A 20,475-nucleotide genomic window follows, 5' to 3' on the forward strand; every position below is an offset into this window, starting at 1 on the left:
TTAATAGGTGTAAAAACTGAGTCTTATGATGCATTAAAAACAATAAGATCATTTTTACCCCAGTCAGAGATACGAGCCAAGTCAGACATTAGGTATGCCATAGCCTCATCCCTTGTTTCTTGAAGTAACTACTGAGATGGACGTTGTGGGAACTGAATGGAAAGGTGAAGGGTGGAATCATCAGCGTACGAGTGGATAGGATTAGATGTACAGTTTAGATTATTGATGAATGAAAGGAAGAGAGTTGGTGATAGGACAGAGCCCTGAGGAACACCACTGTTGATAGACCTAGGAGAAGAACGATGGCCGTCTACAACAGCAGCTATAGAACGACCAAAAGGAAAGCTATAGATGAAGGCACAGATAGAAGGACAGAAACCGTGAGGGCAGTTTGGAAATTAAAGATTTATGCCAAACTCGACTGAAAGTCTTTGAGATGTCACGTGCTAGTTACAAAAGCATCCCTCAGCTTCTTCCCAATTCCTCAAAAGAGGATGATGATTTGAAGGATAACTTCAGCCTGCATTCTACCAGGTTCATGTTCAGATGAGCTTGGGGCTCATCTGAAATAGTTACAAAAGCATCCCTCAACTTCTTTCCAATTCCTCAAAAGAGGATGATGAATTGAAGGATAACTTCAGCCTGCATTCTACCAGGTTCATGTTCAGATGAGCTTGGGGCCACAACAACAACAATAATGATAACAACACAATCACTCACTCACTCATAGTTGGCAATTCTAGAATTCTTTTCCAACTGACATCAGAATATTGTAATCTGGTGAGAGTTTGTCATAGGAGACTAGGGATGTTAAGAAGATAACTGTAAGTTCACCTGGACAAGGCCTCTTCACTGATGGCTGGCTTGATGCCTTCATCATCAGAGCTGCCAGCAGCTGTAGCATCATCCACCTTAGGACTCCTGGTCTCTAGTTTCACAGAGGGGACGTGTGCCAAGACATTCTCACCCTCACAGCATGGGGAGTCCTGGGGTTCCACATGATGCCCTGCAGCCCCAACAATCTACAACAGGATATTCAAAAATAATTACGCTCTATTCTCTCCTGCAAATCCATTTGTTTTTGTAGGAAGGACAAGAATCACACAGAATCTCTACATGTCCTGTTCTTTCAAACTGTATATACAGAAGTAGCATTACCATAGGTTATTTTTAATCTTGTAATAGAAATGGAAAGAGAGTTCAGAATAATTCCTTCCTGCATATCTGAGAGACAAGAGGGACTTGATCATCAGGTTATTTTTTAATCCTGCCTCTGAGAACTTGAGATGGTGCAATGACTGAAGAGTTACAACATTTATAGCTACTACTCGTACTGATGATATTTATGTTTAGTGATAATTATGGACTTCAGTGAAAATGATCTACATGATACCTGCAAAATGTAAGGGACACAGCAATGTTTGAATGCACTGGTCATGACCGGAGAGGATTCTGGGAATGAGTCGAGTACAGTAAAAAAAGTAACTTCAACCATGCATTGTTAATTTTATAACTGCTACCTTCAGGTGATTTTATTTAGTTTTAGGACATATTTTTCAAACTGGTGAGGTTATACAAACTTATTCACACCTTTGCTACCAGTGGGTTCTTCTAAGCTGAATTAGATTATATGAAAACAGCCAGAATGAAATAAATTACCACTGTAAATAAATGTCAATGTAGTGAACATATTAAATTCAAACTTAACTGCTCTTGCCACATCATACCTACTTACAAGTAATGTATATGCTCTTCTTTTAAACCCAATGGTGAGTGTCACTGTTCATTTAGTATTATATTTGTGGAAGAAAAGTGATGGATGATGTCAGCAATATACAGTATGTTTTTTCTATACCCCATCCTCAGAAAGAAAAATAGTCAGGCTGACAATGATACTAATGACTAATACTATCATGATTCCCAGTGCAGTGATTTGTCAAACAACAGCAAATTAGTGTTCATATTCACTTCACATATCAGAGTTGTTATTACTCAATTTCTGGCTGAAATGAGAAACACTGTACATGTGATACTAAGATACCTTATCTTACATACAACTGCCTTAAACCCTTTAATCCAATTATACTCACTGTTACCAGACAACCATATTTAATTTAAAACAGACCTTTAGCACTGAAAGCAATAATGAAAGCTATATCTAACTCCTTCAATTTAAAAAGTTTCTTCACGGTTAATATATATCATCTGGTGGTAGCAATAATATAATATAAAATACATCACTAGAAAGAATTTTAACAATACTCAAAAAAAAAAAAAAAAAAAAAAAATATATATATATATATATATCTTCTATTAACTTGCCTTTTTATTACAAACAGAACAGCGAAACTTTCTTTTGGACTTCCTTAGGCTTCGTCTGGACCTTCTGAAGTTAACTGTGTTCTGGTTTGAGTCAGCAGCAACATAAGGACCCTGCCAGTGATTGAACCAGTAGTCCTCCAGTGATGCTAATGATATCTGTGGAGAAGCATGGAAATTACATCCCATTTGCATTATAAAGGCAGTAAATCCTCATTAAAGTTATACTGTATTGCCTAAAGTTGTATTCATTAAACTGTTGATGAATTAACATGGCTACTTTATTTAACACTCTCAGCTAAATACAATAGTTTGGTGTTAGCTGCAATAGCATACTTTGCTCCAACAGTATCCACTTTCTCAGCCTCCTATGACTAACTCAGTTTTATAACACTCTGACATTACGTTTAACAGAATACTAAAGTTGTTTGACCAAGAGAGGGTTAAAGTTCTCTGTAATTTACAACAGTACTGCTTGGAAGTCCTAACTCAGTGGCAGCAAGCATACAATGAAAAATATGTCACTGGAATGAGAAGCTTAAAATGACAAACATGTAATCCCAATGAAAGAGTTAAGACTGAGTTATACTACCTCATCTTCAGCAGGCAGGGTAATTAATCCATCAGCATCTTGGTTAGTGTCCCGTGCTGCTCCAAGCCTCGTTGCCAGGGCATCAGCAATAGCAGGGTTGGCAGGGTGAAGGTGCATCACACGCAGCCGAAGGTTTGATGGGCCCACTTCCACCCACACTCGTCCATCTGAGTCCTGCCCTAGATCACCTGAAGCTACACCAACTTTATTTTTTCGTCTGAAAAAAGTGACAGACAGTAAGTCCTGAAAGTGACCGGCATTTTTTTTTTTCTAATGCATTTAAGTCCACAAATCAGCCTTACAACTACCGAAGGTTTGACCTGCCAATCTCCACCTGCACAAAGATCAACCAAAGGTTCACAGACAATTTTTGTGTGTGAAAAAGTCATACATGATTAGCTGCTTTATACTGTAAGTCATGTTTTCTTTCTTTCTTGTCTGTTTTACTTTATGTCATGTTTTCTTTCTTGCTTTTCTTTTTTAATTTTTATTACTAGGTTTTCTTGTTATTAAGTTCCAAATGACCTTCAAAATGAGCACCTATTAAAGATCCACTGCTGCCTAGAAAGCACATTTGCTAGTTTTCCCCAACTTACAGGACCAGTTGTATGGAAATATATTGGAGTTTCCTTGCTATCTACTCTGCTTGTTTAGCAAAAAAGTTGGTGGCAATAGAAGCCGTGGGTACTGCTGCTTAACTCCGGTTTGTCAGACCAATGGAGCACTGGAAGTGATGTAAACCAGTAAGTTTAAGATGGTCTGGACATGTTGAAAGTTGAAAAGAGCTGCAGGTATGAATATGGAGGGAATAATGTCTACAGCAAGACCAAGAAAGACATGGGATGATGTCCTGTCTGGAGACCTCTGGGTTACAGGACTGAGTTGGGAAATGGCTCAAGATCATGACACATGTTTCCCCCATCATGTGTATGGAAAAATACTAAAGTTCCAGTGCTATCAACAAAGTTCATTTGTCAGTTTCTCCACTTTACAGTATCAAGTGTCTGGAAAATGCTGACACTTGGAACACTTCCCTTTGTAAGCCACCGAGATTGGCACACACTACAGTACTGTCATTCCTTTTTTTTGGCACTGTTAACTTTTATCAAGTTCACAGCAATAACCAGAAACCCCTGCAACCCAGGGATGTATTTTAAAGAATTCTCCTGATGATTTTATTAAACTCAGGACGAATCTGCAGTAATGATGTTATTTATATACACTGTATCTATCCACTCCAAATTTGTTAAAATCTCCCCTACACCGTTTATGAGATACCAAGAATACACTAAAGACTGCATGAATAGATTCAAGGGGTTAAATTTCCATGGCTAACTATGAAGGTGATTTTCCAGTTTCCCTCAACTTACAGCCCCAACTGAAAGGAGAAGGTTGTGATATTTTAGAACACTTCACTGATTTATCAAAAGCACTGACTGTATCTTCAATCTAGTGTTCAATGACAAAGAACTTGTATGATGTAGCCAGAAGCCTTAATCTCGGAGGAGGTGGCCACAAACTTATTGTCTTTCCACCAACATGCTACCCTCTCTTCAACTCACATCACTTTAATGCACACATCTCTCCACCCCATCCTTCGTTTCACTTCTCCCTCTCAACTTCATTCACACACATTTTCCTAGTCAATCTCTCATTCTCTAATATAGCCAACCCATCTCAAGTACTTCTCCTACGACTTTCCAGTATATCTGCATCAACACCATAACACTCTGCAACTCCTTCATTTGTCTCTCTGCCTCTCCTTGTAGCCACATGCTCCTCTCAAACAATTCATTTCTGATCCCATCACTCGTGTCCGAACAGAATCTGAGCTTCACTCCCATACACACACTACTGTCATGAAATTACTTTTTATATCCATGCTCACTGCCCTTAGTATACCTTATACAGGATGCTAGATAGTTACACAATAATATTCTTCCTACATGATGTTAAAAAATACACTACCTGATATTCAGCAAGTTAGTGCTATGTTTTCCGTGTAGGATGTGACACTGTATTAAATCATGATTCTTTCCTTGGAATACTGCACTTGGATGCTTAGCTGACAATTCAAACCACTGTACAGCAAAAATACATGGTGCAGTATTTATGAATTATAACTGAAGTACTCTATCATGTAATTCTTGTACTCTGAAAGGTTTATAACATCATACAGCACCAAAGTACAGTAATAAAGACTGAAGTTTCTCAGTCTCAAAAATTTTAATAACACATAACCACTAAGCCTATATGTGAAAAAACTGCCTTGTATAATTCATACAGACATTTGTAATACCGTATTTGAGAAACTGGTGTGCAATTTGTAATGAATAGATCTATACTATCCTATTGCTTTCATAGGCACTGAAACACTTGACATCTTGTCATGTCCTGCAATTGCTTCATCAACAATGAATGGAGAGTTTTATTGGCACATTTTGTTTCTGCACTCTCCTACTATCACGAATGTAGCATTGACATCTGCAGTACACTGTACAGTACCTTAAATTCACATATAGCCCCAGAAAAGGCCCACTATTCTTGTTTCCAGAAAGAGCCACCAAGATGTTGGGAACAGTCTTTGGCTTAACTGGTGAATGATGCAGACCCCAACACAACACTGTACACTCATGATACCTGGTACTATACAAGCATAACAGCACCCAATAACATGGAAAGAACTATCAGGGCAAGAGTCCAGAAAAATGTAAACAAGTTCTTCATGATGGATTGTACAGTTCCAATATCAGTCTCTCCAGCGAGTGAATGATATTCTGCTGTGTCATGCCTCACAACACTGACTGCACCATCCTATGGGGATCATTCCATGTACTGTAACATATATGCCCAGTGTGGACATGAAGTTACAACTGATGTACCAATTCCTAAATATATCTATGTATTTACTGCAAGACACCTCAATCCCGTAAGGGGTTGCCACAAAAAAATCGCCTCCATGTCACCCTGTGCAATGCCATTTCACTGCACTGTTCCCAGCTCACATCCCACTCTATCACATACCACTCCAATCCATCCCTCCATCTCATCCTTGGCCTCCCTTTCCCTCTCCCACCCTCCACCTTGCTTGTATACACTCTCCTCAGTAGTCTCTTGCTCTCCATCCTCTCCAAATGGCTAAACCACCTCAGTGTATTTCTCCTAATGCTTTCTATCATATCCACACTCACAACACAATACTCTTTCACTTCCTCATTTGTCAGTCTGTCTCTCCACATTACCACCCACGTTTCTCTCAAATAACTAATTTCCACTGCTCTCACTTTTGACTTGTGTCCTTCCAACAAGGTCCAAGCTTCACTTCCATATGTTAGGGTTGGTATCACAATACTGTCATGCAGTGACTTTTTTTTACTTCCATGCTCACTTCCTTATCACTGCTTTCAAAGAACCAGCAACTTTTCTTCCCTGTTGTACCATTTCAAGCACTTCACCCTCTAAACTTCCATCCTTACTCATCACACTACCCAAGTACTTAAATGCACTCACATTTTCCATTTCCTTCTCATCTGGCCTCACTGTACATTCATGGCTTCATTTCTCTTGAAGACCATAACTTTACTCTTCCCTACATTCACCTTTAGATTCTGTTTCTTAAACACAATCCCATACTCATTCACTAAGCCTTGCAGTTCCTGTCTTCACTTAACAGCACAGTATCATCAGCAAACAACAGTACAGGGAGTTTCCAAACACTGTCCTTTCATTGGGGTCACCCCAACATCCACTGCCCTACCTTGTACCTCTTTTGTAACCCAATCCATATAAATTGAACAAGAATGGGGACATGACACATCCCTGTTTCAATCCAACATTCAAATAGAAAAATTCACTCAGTTCACTATCCACACGCACTGCAGCCTTGGTCCCTTCATACAAACTCTTCATGGCATTCAACAAATTCCATTTACTCCAAATATTCGTAATACTTTCCACACTTCTTGTCTATCCACCCTGTCATATGCTTTCTCCTAAATCATGAACGCAACATAAAACTTCATGAATTTGGAGAGCGCATATGACTGGGTGGATAGACGTGGAATGTAGAATGTATTATGAATATTTGGAGTAGATGGGATGTATAATGCTGTGAAGGGTATGTATGAGGGGGCAAAGGCTGCTGTGCATGCGGATAGTGAACAGAGTGAACTTTTCTATATGAATGTTGGATTGAAACAGAGATGTACCATGTCCCCATGGTTGTTCAATCTGTACATAGATGGGGTTATAAATGAAGTACAAGGTAGGGCAGCAGGTGTTGGAGTGACCCTAATAAGAGAGGGCAGAGTTTGGAAACTCCCTGTACTGCTGTACAATACAATTCCTAAAACTGCCTGTAAGTGATCATGATTACCCAGATCCACCCTATATTATGTACCGGTACTGAATGAAAGCATGTATTATTTTCCTTATCCCATTTTATGAAATACCACTTGGTTATTTCAATTGAGCCAACCATCAATTTCAAGTACCTCTCTAAGTATGAAGTACTGTGCTATGGTTGTAGGTGGTACTACTGACACAGAAGAATGAAGGAGAAAAAGAGTATAACAGGATGAAGGGAGAGACTTTTGCTGGGGATAAAGGTGGAAGAGGTTTTCCTCTCATACAGCCACACAAGTCAATATTTGAGCAGTACTGCCAAAGTAATATGCCTAACTGGATGTAAAGGATATGAGTCTGAAGGAAATGACAGAGAAAAACATGAAGTGCTCAATTTCCCTGTGACTTTGGTACTCTGCTGAAGGTATCGACAACAACATTCATCATCATCTTCACCCGGACAACAGTGTTAAGGAGTGAAAATATTGCTTTCGTACCCAGTATGAATTAATTTTTTTCTTCATTTAAGGGTTGTGCAGTCATTTCACCAAAACTTCCATCTAAGTGGCCATAAGCCATTCTTCCTCTCTCACTCACTCAAGTGAAATGAGTTCACTTAAGAGTTTTATGTTAGATTAATGTAAGGTCACCTATGAACTGAAGCAAATCAGGCATAATTACAATCTTGATCTCAGTGCACTGATCATAGTACTGTAACTCTGAACTGATATTACTGAAAATTTATGGAGTTTCAATATAAGGTTTACATGTACCATGAAGATACAGCCTCTTTCTTTTCAGGCTGTCACACAAAATCTCTTACTCCCCCTGCACCTGTGTGACAGAATGGTAAACTGCCTGTCCTTCTTTCCTTATACTGTCTCCAGGCTTAACAGAGAAAAAGTAAACTTCCAATACTGAAGAGAGAGAGAGAGAAAAAAAAAAAAATGTTACACCAGTGTTACAGCAAGTGACAATAATCATGAAGTATCGTAGCTTGTGTAACAGGTAATAAAACAAAACAACTTAACAATACAGCTTAAATTATTTATCTTTCTATGGGTTACGAAATTCAGAATGGCTATGGCCTATTTGCAAAACACCAAAAATGATGTTCAAAACTCACTTTGGGAAGAGGGTGAGGAGCGAGTCCCGTAGGAAATACCAGTTCTCCACTACCTCATCCCGCAGACTGAGGATGTGCAGGTGAACACGGTCCATCTTCACCTTCTTCACTGCATTCTCTCATAAAAAGGTCTCTCAGTGAGATCCATCTTGTCTGCAAGCTTTTATAAATTTCAATATCAGTGTACAGTATGTGAAAAATACCTGTACTGTTGTTTGCCTAATATTTCACCTCCATTTCTCACTTTCTTCTGCTGGCTAATATTCTGAAACTGGAAGAAGCTTGGTATATTTTTATGGACATTCATGATTCTCTCTATGATATGATATGCCGGTGATGCAGACATGCCTTAGTGTAAAGCTGATGCAGCAGAATTAAGAGGCAATATTTCTCCCTGATTGCACAGTACAGTACATAATAAATTAATTGAAGAATTCCATGTCCAGTAACCTATATACTGCACATTCAAGCTCTTCATTACTCCGGCTACAATACTCAATATGCATTACTTTCATTCAAAATACTAGTAACGGTACTGTTAACGTTAGGGGTAGGGTTGCGAGAGGTAGGCCGAAAAAGACCTGGGATGAGGTTATTGAGTGTGATCTCAGGGAAGCTGCCACAGATCGAGCAGTATGGAGAGCTCCCATTAGGTGATCAAGGCTGATGCATGCATGCATGTTGAAGCCTTTAAAAAAACAAATCGAAACAAAATGATACAGTTTGTATTGAACACCTAAGTGGGTTTGTTAAAACAGGCTACTGTACATAGTACCTGTACTGGTAGTTTTCCCATTTGTGATAATTTCTCACTGTGGGGGTCATACAGCCTCCAAAACTCTTGGCACTGGGGGCTAAAAAAGCCGACAAAGGCTCCGGCATGGAAAGGGTTAAGACTTTGTGCGAAATCTACAATACTGAAGCGTATGAGTATATACGGTATCTGTGAACCAAGAAGAGGCAACACCAAGGGGGCATGGCAAGAAAATTTACAAAACAGGAGTAACTGAACATACAGAAATATGTACAATAATCTCTAAATTATCTGGACAACCAATACCCGAATACTGTGATCTGGCTGTTCCAAACCATTATTCATATATTTTTTACCACTATCCAGACAAAATCTTGTGTCTGTTTAGAAATTATGGTGGCGCAAAAAAATTTCCTAATAGCCCAGTGGCACTGATGCGTCTGGCTGGTTAATTTACCCAACATCCACCAGAGACCCCCCCTTTGCTCGCTCCAAGTTCCTGTGCGGCAACGCAAATAGTTGTTATAGTGGCACATGTGGTGGTTTTTGTGGTTGTTCCCTACCTGCTTCTGGCCTTGCTAGTCCTTGAATGACTCTTCCTAGGGTATGTTATAATGGCTCCTGCACCAGGGAAAAGGAAGAGAGTAGTGCTGATTCTTTAGAAGCAGAAGATCCTGGGTAAGGATGATGAGGGATGGTTGAATTGTGAATGCTGACATTGATTTTATTCTAGCTTACTATATTATACCATGATTTTATTCCATTTTACCATTATGTTTTGTGTGCGCACTGTATTTTTTGGCATGCTTGACCACATAGAGTAGTGTTAAACAAAACGAACAAATGTTGCATGATGTACTGTAGTGGCCTTTTACACTAGCTTTCAAAGTTATGTACACATGGGGGCCATGGGAGAAGTCCACTATCCAGACGAAGCCATTACCCGGACATGTCTTTGGCTCTACTACATCGTACAATCGAGGGATTACTGTATTAATTTTGTGACAGAGTGATGAAGGCTTGAAACAATCTCCATGAAAGCGTGGTTGATTTGACATCAGTGGCAAAGTTTGAAAAGAAACTGGACCAAGCCTGGGTGAATGAAGAGCAATGAGTCAATTCTATGGCAAAAATACACAGCCAACCTGACCACCACCAAGAACCCAGTCTGAGTACTGAAGAACTGGTGCCACAGGCCTACTACCAGACACCATCTGTGAATACTTGTGAGTACACTACATGAAATAATCTCAAAGTAGCAAGAAGAGAATAAAAAATAAAAAAAAGTCGCTAGAATAAAGTTGTCAATCATCCATCAATATTCTGAATACTGGTACCTGACAAAGTAAGTAAAATTTGGTGAAACATTTACCCCTTGTATGATGAGAAGCCACATTTAAGAAATAATACAACAGTTTAAATTTTTCACACCTTGGATGGATTATTTGACTTTTCTTCTAGTTTACCATTAGGTTAGAGGGTGGAAAGCCTAACCTATCTACCTATTGCCAGACGCCTCAATCCCGTACGGGGTGGCCACAAACAAATCGCCTCCACATTGCCCTGTTCCCTTTCACTGCCCTGCTCCCAACTCACACCCCCCTCTCTCATATATCTCTCCACTCCATCCCTCCATCTCATTCTTGGCCTCCCCCTCCCCCCCTCCACCTCACTCACATATACTCTCCTCATCAGTCTCTCACCCTCCATCCTCTCTACATGGCCAACCCACCTCAGTGTGTTCCTCCTAAAGCTTCCTATCACATCCACATCCACACCACAACACTCCTTTATATCCTCATTTGTCAGCCTGCCTCTCCATGTGACTCCACAGGCTCCTTTTAAATAACTCATTTTCACTGCTCTCACTCTTGACTTGTGTCCTTCCAAAGCCTAACCTGAGATGACAAAAATAATTGGTGGTTACAAGAATAAAAGATTTGTCTTTTCACATCCGAAATGAGTTAACCTCTTAAATCCACTAACATATATTTATTTTATACTTGCTACTGACAGATAAATTTATGTTATGCATTTTTAGAAAAGACTTTTGAAACTGCAGGAGTTACACATGACCTTCATTAACCCTTTCACTACCAGAGGTTTGTCCTAACTTGAAAGAAGCTGGCTCTTGGAAGCATGAATAAAGTTAAATAATATTCAGTAAATAGAATAACTGAAAGGGTTAAAAATTCTCACATCTTGATGGAGTTATAGACAAAACAATACAAAGACTTACATACAGTACTAAAGAAAGGCCGTCCTCAATGTATGTCCAAACCAGAGTGTGCTCAACATAATGACTTTCACTCCACTTGTCCTTTACCTACTGTCCTATTCGGCAGCTGTGAGGTCCTATCACTTCCAACATCACTGCCTGGATGATGGTCCTGAATATATAAGCAGAGCAGCTTACAAGTTACCAACCCCCCACTGAGAATCATTCAATATTCTGCTCGGAACTCCTTTACAGGTCGATCCTTGGCCCATACGTTTTACTCACGTTTCAGAATATATCTTAAAATGGTCGTGAGAAGATATAGGAATGGATGATAATGATATCTATGCCAATAAAATATGTGAAAGTACCAGGTGTCTTACGACCAACCTAAGAGCCTTTCAGAGTTGGTTAATTTTCCCTCACCTTTCCTACGAAGCCTGGAGCTACCAAATCTTATACACTCCAGCTTACATATGAAATACCAGGGCTACAGGACTTAATTTCTGGGTGAAAAAAGCAGCATACACACCTTATAGGCTAAATGTCAAGGAAGAAAATATGACGTCTGTAAATAAACAGTGAGCAACCCTCCTCACAGTCCACCACTGGAAGGTGATTGGCTAAACACCCACAACTCCTGGAAGCAGCAAGGGGATTGGTTAAGCCAAGTTCTAAGGACAGAATATTAATCTCGCTCGTAATTCGTTCACACATGACACTCCTCTGGCACTATTACTGCTTCTTAGTAGATGTACTCTAGAACTCAGTGGTAGATGTTAATATCCAAGATGTAATTACATGAATATTCCTACACTGAGCCTCAAGCTGATAAAGTAAATCCATAATGTTATCTGTACCTTTTACAACAATTAATATTTCAGTTCAGTTCTCGATTGTAAACTGTTGACAGATAAATCCAGGATATGTATTCAATCGGCATTGAAATCTAAATTGCAAATAACGCTCTCGTCACTGGTTTTCGTAACTCAGTGCAATCTAGCTGTCAGAAATTGTTTATAAGCCTGGGGAACACTTAAATTGGGCTGTGCTATTTCCCATTAACTTTACCTGCCATCGGGAGACTCCGAATAAAATTGTCTGGGTCTAGCCCGATGTCATATTAGTCACTAAAATGAACAGAAACGTTTTCGTCTATTCATCTACCCGTGTATGTGACTATGTATATGTATCTGCTTAGGGTGCATATGTGTATTATGTCATATATATGTGCCCAGTGGCGTACCGAGGGGAGGGGGGCATGCGGCCATGGCCCCCCCCCCCACTTATTGCATATATATATATATATATATATATATATATATATATATATATATATATATATAATGTATATTTTGTCCTACTGTCCAGTATTCCTGTCTATTCTGCTGAAGTTTTTGTTATGCTGGTGTTTTTATGGCGACTTCTCGTCGTAAAAACACTAGCTACTGAAGCGGGGTCCTCTTTCTAGACCGGAAGTAAAGCACCAACAAAGGAACAGGACATAAAAACCAGGCAGTATACCTTAACACATCTATTACCTTAATTCTAACCATAACAATACACGTAGAGTGATATCTGATACAGGGGAACAGAGACACAGAGTTAATATTCAGCACCACAAAATAGAGTTACACTACAATGTTCATACAGGGAGATCTTGAATTATCGATGGTATTGTTTATGTGTCACTTTTAGGCAGGATATATTTAGAATGGTTCACAAAGGGAATAAACAAGATTGGGAGTCTGTATGGGAAATATTACTATAAATGAGGTAGGATGCGGATAGCGACACTTGACATCGTCACCTTGTCACGGCGACACCCATACTCAGGCCTTTGACGGGCCCGCGCACGCTTACCTCGGGTGTTCACAGAAAGTTGTCTTATATGGGGGGACTGGGATAATTACAATAAAGTTCATTCTCTGCCCTGCCAACACTGAGTTCTTGTGGGCTACTATCAACTACACTGTTCTTCACTTAGTCCCTGTTCACTGTTCTTTTTGACTTGTTCTTGACACAGGGGAGGAGAGTCACTATTTTCCTATATCTCCTGGGTAACGTTCACTCTGGGTCACACTCGTAGGTGGGGTGCAGGGAGGCTCTCCCGTCTGGGGCCTCGACCTGATAGGCGGCCCTCGTGCTGGGGCCGCGTCGGTGTGGTGCAGGGAGGCCCTCTGGTCTGGGGGCCTCGACCTGATAGGTGGCCCTCGGGACTGGGACCAAACAGCCGGAGTAGTCGGGCCTGTCGTCTTTGGCTCCGTGGAGTGAGGGAGCCTGGATCGCCTTCGTCAGGAGCTGGAGAGTCTGGCCTGGGTGTCCTGGGACTGCGGGCACCAAGGGGGAGAGGCGCCGTCAGGACTGGTCTGCGGCAGGGTCTCCTTCGGGGCTCGGGCAGGAACAAGGAACTCCCGGGCGTGGGCGGTAAGTCCGATATCGGGCCTTGCCACCACTCTAGCGTCTCCTCCGGGGTTATATTCCCGGGTGGTGACGAAGGGCTTCCACAAGGGAAAGAGGCTGGAGAAGGACTCACGTCACTCGTGTCCTCTCTAGTACGTCCTGAGGCCGGAGCCTTGGGTCGCCTTACCCTGGTACATACTCTGGCTGTAGCCATGGACTTGCCCGGCGTACGAGGAACAACTGAAGGGCGTACTAGGCCGCTCCTTCCCCGCCTCGTATATAGACCGTCGGCGCCAGTGTTGCCAGGTCGGTGGGTGCTGTTGGCGCCCAATCCATCTCGAAAACGCGCCCAAAAAGCGCAGACAGCAAATGACACACACACACACACACACACACACACACACACACACACACACACTTCAGGATAGCATATGACATAGTAAACAGCACTGACAGTTACAAAAAGAGCCTAAACTATAAAAAGGGAAATTATCAAGACCTAAAGAAGTATTTCTTAGAAGTTGATTGGGAAAATGAGCTTAGAGGACAAGATTTAAATGCTGTATATAAAAAATTTTGTGAATTTTATGAAATAGGAGTCCAGAATTACATCCCACAGCACAAAGAAGCAGATAAGAAAATACAGAAATGGTTCAATACAGAATGTAAAAAATCAAAAGAAAGAAGAGATTTGTTGTGGAATAGATACAGAAGACACAATAGTGAAAGGGCGTATAATAATTACAAACAGGCAAGAAACGACTATACAAGAATAAGGAGGGAAGCCCAAAAACAGTTTGAGGAGGATATAATAAATAAAAGTAGTGATCAACCAAAGCTGTTTTACAGCTATATCAGAAGCAAAACCAAAGTAAAAGATATAATACAATCCATCACGGACGAGGGAATCACTTATACACAAGAGAAAGATATTTGTGAAGCACTAAATAAGAATTTCCAATTAGTTTTTACAGAAGAAAAAAATTTTGAGAGGGACTATGTGGAACACGCATGTCCACACATACTACCAGATATACAAATAGCAGAAAAAGTAATACAAGAGGAGTTAAGTAGATTAGACAGAGGAAAAGCAAGTGGTCCTGATGAAATTTCATGTTGGGTGTTACAAGAATGTGCAAAGGAGTTAAGTAAACCATTATTTTTAATTTTCAAGAAATCTTTGAGTCAAGGGAAACTACCTGATATTTGGAAAAAAGCAAATATAGTCCCCTTATTCAAGAAAGGAAATAGACAAAATCCTCTCAACTACCGACCAGTATCACTGACTAGTGTTGTAAGCAAGGTATTAGAAAAACTTATAAGAAAAGCTTGGGTAAATCATCTAGAAAAACACAGTATGATAACAGAAAGACAGTTTGGTTTCAGAAAAGGAAAATCATGTGTTACTAATCTGTTGAGCTACTATGACAGAGTAACAAACACAATACAGGAAAGGGAAGGATGGGTGGACAGTATCTATTTAGATTTCAAGAAAGCTTTTGACACAGTACCACACCAAAGACTTTTATGGAAGCTGTACCATCAAGGAGGAATTCGAGGCAAACTGTTTTGTTGGATGCAAGACTTTCTCATAAAAAGAGAAATGAGGACAGTACTAAGAGGAAACTACTCATCATGGAAAGAAGTGACTAGTGGAGTACCACAGGGTTCGGTGCTGGCACCAATCATGTTTCTAGTGTACATAAATGATATAAACATTAACACTGGAAATGAGAGCTATCTGAATATGTTTGCAGATGATGCAAAAATACAAAGGAGAATTACTAGCACAGACTCTTGTAGGGAGCTACAAGAAGAATTAAATAAACTTCATGAATGGAGTAGTACATGGCAAATGGAATTCAATGTGGACAAGTGTCATGTAATCAAGTTTGGTAAAAGTGGAAAAAGACCTGATTGGGATTATAAGTTAGGAAATAAAACCCTATACACAGCAGAAAGAGAGAAAGACCTAGGTGTGATTATCAATAACAGACTATCTCCGGCTGACCACATCAGCGAGAAGGTACGGAACATGTATACACTGCTTGCAAATATGAGAATAGCATTCACATACATAAATGAAGACATGCTAAAAAGGATAATAACATCATTCATTAGACCAACCCTGGAATATGCATCAGTAGTCTGGAGTCCTCATCTCAAAAAGCATATAGACAAGATTGAAAAAGTTCAAAGGGCCGCTACAAGATGGATACCAAGCTTAAGGGACCTAAGCTATGAAGAAAGACTAAATAAACTGAATCTACCAACACTACAGGAGAGAAGGAAAAGAGGTGACATGATTATGCTATATAATTGCATATCAGGAAAGGAGAAAATAGACATAAATGATTACTTAACGTATGGAGAAGCATCAGCAAGAGGACACTGCAAAAAACTGCATAAGAAGAGAGGTGATAAAGACGTAAGGAAATTCAGTTTCCCAAACAGAGCAATTGATCAATGGAATGCACTACCGAATGAAATAGTGTGTGCCAAAACAATTCACAAATTTAAGGATATGTACGATAAATATGGTCTAAGACACGGGACAATACGAGCTTGACTCATTCCTGTAAAGATACAATTAGGTAAGAACAATTAGGTAGGTAAGAACACACCTTCATCAGTCTTGGGAGTGGTGAGAGCCAGTTATTGTCATTCTTCTCTATTATTAACCCGTATTGTGTGTGTGTGTGTGTGTGTGTGTGTGTGTGTTGGTAGTTGTAGTAGTAGTCGAAAAGTCAGACCAGAGGAGTGGGGTCAGGTGAGAGAGGGTCAGACGGCTGCGCCTGTGAAACATTTACAAGGAGGTGGTAATTGCTTTCCGGGGAGGGGTAGGGGGATAACAGGATGAGTGGAGACAGTGGACTTTAATCTGGATGAGAGAGAGAGAGAGAGAGAGAGAGAGAGAGAGAGAGAGAGAGAGAGAGAGAGAGAGAGAGAGAGAGAGAGAGAGAGAGAGAGAGAGAGAAGGATAATACAGAAGGCATGGAGGGGCAGAGGGAGAGCTCTGCGTCGTCAGTAATTATGGGATCAGGGTTGGATGGACAGGCTTGGTAAAGGGTGTGAGGCGTTCAGACAAAGAGGTAGATGTAGGGGAGGAACAGGGTGGTCATTATGACTCTAGTGCTAATTGTACAACACATAAGTGATGGACATTAGCGCTGTAGTAGCAACGTATAGGGATGGACTTATATTCGTTCGAAAATACACAGTGAAGAATGACAAAAATTATACATTGATATTCAGAACTTTTCATATGAAGAGAGACTAAGAAGACTAAATTTACACTCACTAGAAAGGCGTAGCCTTGAGTCTTGAGGATTCAGGATTAAAACAAAAGGCTAACTCGCACACACACACACACACACACACACACACACACTTGGGGTCATGGAGAGGCAGGTCAGGTAGAGATGCTAATTGGCTGGGGCTTCACAATGCGTTTGGGGAGAGGCAGGGCAAGGAGTCCTGAGTCATACAAGTATTAGTACATCAGTCATACGTTGTGTCTTCTTACTTTTTTTCTTATTTTGATGAACATCGTATCCATAACACAAAATCGCCCAATACTCTCTCAGTCATTTCAAAAAGCGCCCAAAAAGCGCAACGCGCAGCCGTTCAAATTTAAGCGCAAATCATCTTCCAAAGTCGCCCAATCTGGCGCGAAACGCACGCACCTGGCAACCCTGGTCGGCGCGGTGTTGCTCCCGTAGTAGGGGACAAGCCGGAGTGAGGGGCACAGAGGCCACACTCTCTCCAGTACGAACTGAAACTACTTTCAGGGGCTTCTCTACCCTGGTACGTGCCCCGGCCGGAGCCGAGTGCCTACCTGTTTTACTGAGAGCAACTGAAGGGCGTACTAGGCCGCTCCTTCCCCGCCACGTATATAGACCGTCGGCGTGGTGTTGCTCCCATAATAGGGAAGGGCTACACGTACGGTAGCAGGGGCTCTTTACCCTGGTCCGTACTCTGGCCACTGGCCGTAGCCGGAAGCTGATCTGTCCAATCAGGAACAACTGAAGGGCGTACTAGGCCGCTCCTTCCCCGCCACGTATATAGACCGTCGGCGCGGTGTTGCTCCTGAAGGGGAGAACAGCAAGAGACGGATGCACTGGGGCAACCCTCCCTCTCTCTGGTGTACTAAGGCCGGAGCCTGGGGTCGCCTTACCCTTTGTACACTTTGTTAGGCCGTAGCCTTGGGCCTCCTGTCCTTGGGCCTCCTGCCCTAGAGGGTGTAACAAAGCTGTCAATACGGTGTTCCCACCCCTATTCTGACGACCATTGCTCCGCCCGCAATGTAGTTGCCTTTCCCTGGTCACCTGGGGTTGGGGCAATTGCGGGGAACAAGGGCCCAGGATCGTGATGTCCTGGTGACCCTCTTGATCGGGGTCACTAACCCCACCGTTGTGTCCTCCTGGGGTGGTGGTGCGGTGGCGGCCCGGTGGTGGGGTGGGGGGTGGTGAGGTGGGAGGTCCGGCGGCGGGCACGGCGGGCATTTTAGTTTTATTTAAAATAAAAAAAAATGTGATCGTTTGAATTTTAGTAGTACACAGTATGGTTACTGGAGAGACTGAATCATAACTCAGTGGCACAGAGTACTTAAACATGACTTTAGAATATGCTATATTTATGTCATATACCCATTCCATATGACCTGAAAATGATTATAAAATTGGCCAAAATGCAAAATTTTCTCCCGGGGAGGGGGGGGGGCTGAAGTCCTCCCCCGAACCCCCCAGCTGTACGGTCTCGCTGCTCTCGCCAAAATCATGGGCTGCACAGTTAAAAGATAAAAAAAATTTAAAAATAAAATAAAAAAAAAGGCCCCCCCCCTCTTTTCAACTTTCTGGGTACGCCTTTCGTTCGTTCGTTTAAAAGATTTCCTGCACATATAGTGCAGACCGGGCCATACATTAGCCCGGTCAGTGGGGTATCGGCTGGTCGAAAAATAGTAAGGGGGGAGAACAGGACCTGGGGATTGCCCAGCACACACGTCCTGTCTCCTGGCTGGCTTTGTGGTGTGTGTGCTGGGTACGCCACTGTATGTGCCTGTAACATATGTATATGTATGAACGCCTGTACACATACCCATATATCTTTATACATGCGTACACTTGGTAAAAAAGTATCGGTGCACAACACTGAAGAAACATTTTGGATCACGGTACGAAGGTCTCTGAAATATTTGTGTCCGACGTGTTGGGAGGTGTTGGGAAGTGTCATATAACGTCATCTGAGGTATCCCCTCGCTAAAATATAAATAAACATTCTGAACCTGCTACAGCCAGGCATAACAAGTTACCAACCCTCCCACACAGCCAGCACGTTTTTCGGAAGACATCGAACCCTCTATGCACCGATACTTTTTTTACCAAGTGTACCTACCCTGTACCAAGGCCCTTGCCCTGTACATGCAGTATGTCGATGGCTACATGTGCGTATAGATATTAGTGGTAGGTGGTGGCCACCATCACCCACTCACTTGATGTAGTGCTGCCTACTTCTTCCTTAGGCTTTATCATTCTTTTTCTGTGCCTGCCCTCCTCTCTTCCTATTTCTCTCATCTTTCCTGTCTCTTCTTATAGCTTTACTTTCCTTTATAGGTGGCTTTACATTGAGTGACAAGTCAAATGGTTTGCTGTAAGCCAAGAAACCATTTACAACGCTGGGTGGTAACCATATAACCAAACCATACGTGCTCCCTAAGTGTCAACAAGTGGGTTGGTGAAGGGTTAGTGCCCCTCCCTGTAAAACAAATAACTCAAAGTCAAATGGCCACCCCTTACGGGATTATGGCGTCTGGCAATAGATAGATAGATAGGCTAGATGTATAAATATACTGTACACGTATATGTATGTGAGCATATGTGATTCTGCATACGTATGTACATATGTGTGTATCTATGTACCACTTTACTCATCTCAAAACATGTAATGATAATTACTGTAACAACTTTGTACCATGTATGTGCCATTGTATGTCTTTGTTCATTTTTGTGTTTGTAATGATAGTTACTTCTATACCTTCTACGCCCTAAGATACCGATTCTCCCCCCCCCCCCAGCTCTCATGCACCCCTCCCTGCTTGGCGTTCAGAGACAATGTTCCACAGAGTGTTGGGGCTTGTACTGAATGGTAAATAAAGAACCTAAAAACAAAAAATCCTCTGAAATGGGCAAGCATAATGTAAGGAAAACGTCATGAGAGTAATGGGGATTCACTCCGATGATAATTATATGCAGTTCTTGCTATCTCCACAAGATTTTCTGCCAATAAGAGGAGGTCTTTTCAACAATAAGAGTCAGGGGCAGCTTTCATTAACCTTTTAACTGTTTGAGGGCCTTCCAAAGAGTTGAACAAAATCGTCTGGAAGCATTGACGCCGCAAGAATTCACACCCACCCACACACATATATAATAAATAAAAGTAGTGATCAACCAAAGCTGTTTTACAGCTATATCAGAAGCAAAACCAAAGTAAAAGATATAATACAATCCATCACGGACGAGGGAATCACTTATACACAAGAGAAAGATATTTGTGAAGCACTAAATAAGAATTTCCAATTAGTTTTTACAGAAGAAAAAAATTTTGAGAGAGACTATGTGGAACACGCATGTCCACACATACTACCAGATATACAAATAGCAGAAAAAGTAATACAAGAGGAGTTAAGTAGATTAGACAGAGGAAAAGCAAGTGGTCCTGAT

The 20,475-nt window shown here is 41.3% G+C and overlaps 1 protein-coding gene across 1 annotated transcript in view; it reads right to left on the reverse strand.

Moving 5' to 3' along the window:
* LOC145415315 (uncharacterized) overlaps nt 1-8,476 on the reverse strand; it is a 46,642-nt gene extending 38,166 nt beyond the window's left edge. The window contains exons 1-4 of the mRNA XM_080284592.1: nt 8,382-8,476; nt 2,912-3,128; nt 2,323-2,478; nt 835-1,022 (exon numbers count right to left, since the gene is read on the reverse strand). Of these exons, the coding sequence (XP_080140718.1) occupies nt 835-1,022; nt 2,323-2,478; nt 2,912-3,128; nt 8,382-8,476 (656 nt within the window). The remainder of the gene's footprint in view (nt 1-834; nt 1,023-2,322; nt 2,479-2,911; nt 3,129-8,381) is intronic.
* Between the last annotated feature and the right edge of the window lie 11,999 nt (nt 8,477-20,475).

The sequence above is a fragment of the Coenobita brevimanus genome, chromosome 102 (assembly GCF_032717465.1).
Source record: "Coenobita brevimanus isolate Jiangsu-jjx chromosome 102, ASM3271746v2, whole genome shotgun sequence".
NCBI classification, from domain to species: domain Eukaryota; kingdom Metazoa; phylum Arthropoda; class Malacostraca; order Decapoda; family Coenobitidae; genus Coenobita; species Coenobita brevimanus.